A 4,984-nucleotide genomic window follows, 5' to 3' on the forward strand; every position below is an offset into this window, starting at 1 on the left:
TACAAATAGTTTAAAAATGAGTATAATTCCTATTAAATTCAACACTTTAAAATAGAATCGAGTATATTTTCTATTAAATTGAGCACAACTTTTTTCGTAATATAATTCTTCCTAAATTCAGCACTATTTATCATTTAAAGAAAATCTAGTATATTTTTCATCCAATTGAGTATCATTTAAAGAAAATCTAATATATTTTCCATCTAATTAAGATGAAAAAAGAATCGTACACAATTTGATACAAAATATACTAGATTCTAAATTTAATGTACTGAATTTAAGATGAATTATACTGATTTTTGAACTTTTTATACCTAAAAATATAATAGGTAATTAGGTAAATATGTTTGACTAGGGAGTGAAAATAAAAAATTAAAGAAGTAGGGATTGCACGTAAAATTATATTTGTCAATAAGGACTGCATGTAAATTTTTCCTTAAAATATTACTGACGACTGTTCCGTAGAAACTGATGGGCAGGTGTCATTTCAGATTTTTCATATCTTTGAACACATCAATTAATTTGGCCCGCACAGCTGCATTAATGAGATTAGAGATCACATTTTGATCGATCGATTAAAATAAGTCCCATCAATCATCATCAGATTCTTCGTGCCTAAGTTAGTTGCCTCGCAGATACAACCATATCGATTCTCGGTAAGTCTAATATTATTTTAGATTATCTTATACTCTATTTAGAAAGATCGATTAAGACTGAATAAGTTTTTTCAAGATTTATTCTCTTCTAAATGTGTGGGACCATCCAAAAATGACCCTTTTGTGACAACTTAACCTTTGTACTACCATAGTTTATATATATATATACAGTTGCCCCGTGAATATAATCGAGTTGTTACTCCGCCAGAATTTATGATATAAATACTATTTTAAATTATCTTATATCTCTGCTCATCTGATTTATCTTCTTCCAACGCGGGTCAGATCATTAACGACCTCAACTTCAACTTTTGCCACCTGTATATATTTATACGGTTGCCGTCATTATATATTTATACAATAGATATACTACTTCTGCACAAAACAGATACTTGTTGATGTCTCAGTTAAAATGGAAGAGCGTGTACTAAATGTCGGCAAGACCATCACCCAAACAGAAAAGAGTCAGAATGATAGTGGAGAATAATGGAGGAATTAATCTCCAATGCTGCACCTCAAATGGTCTCTCGCCCCTTCTCTTCTCTTCTCTGATCTTCCATGTTCCTCCTCAAAATGGTGCTGTCGAGCTCCTTTGCAGGGTAGCTTTGGTCACCACGGCCACCTGATTCCTCTTCAACTGATGATGCAGTCCATGCACCAGTGATAATTAGTATCTACCGAATAGCATGATCCGAGAAAAATGAACTTAATATCACCTCTTCGTTTTGCCTTAGCAGCTTGGCATTCTCCTCCTTGAGCTGGGAAACCTCCAACTCTAGCTCGATGGTGTATGCCTGCAATCCAGCAGGAGGAACACGAAGAACAGAGATTCAATGGATGAATTCAAAAGAGAGGGTAGGGAGCACGAGACCAGCCTGCTTCCTCGCGCGCGATCTTGCAGCGGATTCTCGGTTCTTGATCATTCTCTTTTGGCAGCGGTCCGCGGCACCGGGGCTCTCTGTCGACCTCTTTCTGGAGCAGAAGGAGAAGAGCGCGGTCGGGGAGGGCGGGCCGACAGGCAAAGCAGAGGAAATGAAGGAGACGTTGGTCTCGTTGCTGGCAACATAGTTGGAGCTGGAATTGGACTGAGCTTTAGCCTGATCGGGCTCGCCAAGGAGATGGAACTCCAGACCGGAGCTGAGGCTGAGGGCAGCCTCGGGAGGCTGGAACGGTAGTTCCTCTGCGTCGGCCGGCTTCAGGTAAGGCGGCCGGTTCAGCGGTCCGGCGAGGAAGTCTTGGAGTACCATGTTAGGAAAGGGAGGCGACGAGGAGTCGGCTGGGTGGCAGTGGTGGTAAAGACCATGTTGGTCGAGTGCAGAGGAAGACACGTTGAGGCTTCTGTCCTTCCACAGCTCCTCCATGGTGCGGCGCTTCGGCGGTTGGGGGAGGACAGTGGAGGAAGGGGAGGACCTCAAGGAGGAGGAGCACGCCCCCCTCCTGTTGGGGCGGCGATCTAATTGCCCGAACGACCACATAACTGAGAAAGAAAATGAGGCAGAGAAAGTGGTGTCGAATTGCACCTTGAAAAGGGTCTAGAGTGTGATCAGATTAGCAAAGTCTAAATCATAACAAAAGAAGTGTTCTGTTCATCGTACTATAAGTACACCTATGCACGTGCTTATGAATCACACAATCAAAGAAAACATCAGTAGAGTCCTCACACACAGTTCAACTAATTTCCTAACGGAATTTTAGTTTACTGCCACAATTAGAGCTTCATTAATTAATTAATCTGACGATAACTATGTTTAAGGGATAAGAATAGATAATTGAAATAAAAAAGAAAAAGTTGATACTGGGGCCGTAGATTGTGTTGATTTGACGGGGCTGAAGAGGAGGGAGCACAGTAATATTCGAAAGGGAATATATGTAAAAAACAAAGGGTTAAAATGGTACCAGTTCAACCTCAAATATTATTTTAATAAATACTATTTCAATTCTGACCTATCTATATCATATCACATTGAAAAAAAAAATTCTTTAAAATATTTTATTTTTTAATTCATAATTTAATTATCAATGTATATTTAAATTTATTAATATTTTTATATGATAATTATTATATTTAAAACTAATATTTCATTAATATTTGATAATTTTTTAAAAAAATTTAGCATCCAACTAATATATATATATATATATATATATATATATATATATATATATATATATACGGTAGTAAGAACAGGGGACCCCACCATGCGGAGTCAACGCCACGTAGAAGTCACAGTGGCAGTTGTCCATCCGGAGAGGGCCGGGTCCGACCGGACGGCTGGGCTGGGTCCGACCGGGCGGTAGACCGGCCGTCCGGTGGAATCGAATGTCCCGATCGGACGATAGTCGGCTGATGGTTGAAAGGCACCCTGTCGAAATCAGGGTTCCGGCGCTCAGTGGAAAAGGTCGTGGTGCCGAGCGGACCTCACGCTCGGCCAAAGCCATAAGGTAACACTGCTAATAGTCTCCACAAAGTATATGATGGAAAATCTCCCCAAGTAAACCACCACATATGTCCGGCCGGATGTTGAGGTTGCTGTCCGCCCGGACGCCTGATCTGGAGCAATGGGGAAAAGGACAGGGGACGCATTTTTCTGACAGCAGGTATGTTTCACGTGTAGGCCATGCTCCAAATCCTGTGACAGGGGATTTCGCTGTCCCATCGAGGACATACCGAGACTGTAGCAGTATGGGTTAGGGAAGCTCACTGACAAGTCCTTACTGGGGTATGAGCCATGGACACGTGTACACCTCGGCAGGTGTACACTCACTTCTTCGCTGCCCTATATAAAGGCCCTCATTCTTCGCCGGAGGTATGCATTCTACGCGTTTTGAAGCCATTATTTATTCCTTGAACTTCGCCTGACTTGAGCGTCGGAGGGTCGCCGCCGGGAACCCCTTCCCGGCTCGACTTCTGTGCAGGTTCGCCGGAGCTTCGTGCCGCCGTCCGAAGATCCACACTAGCAGCCAGGAAGCGCCACGTGCCCAGCGTCCATTGAATCAGCATTCGGACAGGATCAATTTGGCGCCGTCTGTGGGAACGTTCCTGTATCCGAGCGGAAACAATGGACGAGGCTGGGCGACAACACCTGGTGACGCTTTCGAACGAGGAACTCGACGCTCTGATCGAGATAAGGGTCGCCAAGCTTGTGGAGCAAAAACAGAAGGCAACAGCCAAGCGGCCAGAGCAGCAAGCCACGTCAGCATCGGGTGGCCGAGCGGAAGCACCACCTGCGACAGTACCATTCCATCGGGCTCTCTTCCGCACTCCTGAAGCCGTAGCAACTAATCGAGAACGGGGATCATCTTCGGATGAAATACCGAGACGAGACAACAGAAAAGGGAAAGCCCCCCGAGCGGACGTTTCTCCCGAGCGGATAAATCGCCAATTTTCGGAGCTATTCTACAAGACCCTCTGCCCAAGCACTATGTGCCTCCGACGATCGGCAAGTACAATGGGACAACCGACCCGGATGATAATCTGGGTAAGTTTGATAACACAGTCACTCTCCATCAATACACAGATGGAGTAAAGTGCCGAGTTTTTCTTACCACTCTCTCGGGATCGGCTCAACGGTGGTTTCGGAGGTTGCCAGACGGATCTATCACAAGTTTCAAGGACTTCCGAACGGCCTTCCTTCACCATTTTGCAAGCAGCCGACGCTACCAGAAAACGAGCGTGAGCCTGTTCGCCATCAAGCAAGAAGCCCGTGAATCGCTCCGAGCTTACATCCAGCGATTCAACAAAGTGGCGATGGATATTCCAACGGCCACTTCGGAAACCATGATGAACGCCTTCACACAAGGCCTAGTGGATGGGGATTTCTTCCGCTCGCTAGTTCGGAAGCCGCCTCGAGACTATGACCATATGCTGCACCGAGCCAACGAGTACATCAATGTGGAGGAGGCCCAAGCGGCTCGAAGAAAGGAAGCTCCTGCTGATCGGGCTCGACCTGCCGAACGGAAGCCCCCAACCACTCAACCACCAAGAGGACCGAGGGCTGAAGCAATCCGCTCCCCTCATGTGAGGTCCCACGTGCAAGAGGTAGCTGCCGCCCGGCCAAAGCCAAAGAAGAGATGGACCCCGATGTTCTGCTCCTTTCACCGGACGGATACACACAACACAAGGGATTGCCGAAGTCTTCCCTTCGCGACTCATCCCGTGCCCCGGAATGCCGGACGGCGGTCTCCATCAGTCGACAGGCGACAGAGACCTAATGAAGCCGACCAGACACGAGTTGATAGGCGACAGCCACAGACGCCCGATCGGCATCGTTCTCCAAGGCAGGAGAATCACAGAGCGTCCAGAGAACGGTCTCGACCGACCGCTCGGG

At 45.8% G+C, this 4,984-nt stretch overlaps 1 protein-coding gene across 1 annotated transcript; it reads right to left on the minus strand.

Moving 5' to 3' along the window:
* Positions 1 to 1,189: 1,189 nt before the first annotated feature.
* LOC122008998 (bZIP transcription factor 27-like) lies at positions 1,190 to 2,215 on the minus strand. Its single transcript, XM_042564957.1, has 3 exons — positions 1,532 to 2,215; positions 1,373 to 1,450; positions 1,190 to 1,293 (listed from the first exon to the last, which is right to left on the minus strand). The coding sequence occupies exons 1-3, from the start codon at positions 2,129 to 2,131 to the stop codon at positions 1,225 to 1,227; spliced, it is 747 nt and encodes a 248-aa protein (XP_042420891.1). The 5' UTR covers positions 2,132 to 2,215; the 3' UTR covers positions 1,190 to 1,224.
* Positions 2,216 to 4,984: the final 2,769 nt, after the last annotated feature.

The sequence above is a fragment of the Zingiber officinale genome, chromosome 1A (assembly GCF_018446385.1).
Source record: "Zingiber officinale cultivar Zhangliang chromosome 1A, Zo_v1.1, whole genome shotgun sequence".
NCBI classification, from domain to species: Eukaryota; Viridiplantae; Streptophyta; class Magnoliopsida; order Zingiberales; family Zingiberaceae; genus Zingiber; species Zingiber officinale.

Excerpts from the sequence above, each read along its gene's own strand:
- LOC122008998 (XM_042564957.1), bottom strand. The coding sequence starts at position 2,131 with ATGTGGTCGTTCGGGCAATTAGATCGCCGCCCCAACAGGAGGGGGGCG. Across the intron at positions 1,451-1,531 it reads GATCGCGCGCGAGGAAGCAG|GCATACACCATCGAGCTAGA; the intron begins GCTGGTCTCGTG and ends GCTGGATTGCAG. Across the intron at positions 1,294-1,372 it reads TGCTAAGGCAAAACGAAGAG|TTGAAGAGGAATCAGGTGGC; the intron begins GTGATATTAAGT and ends CTGCATCATCAG.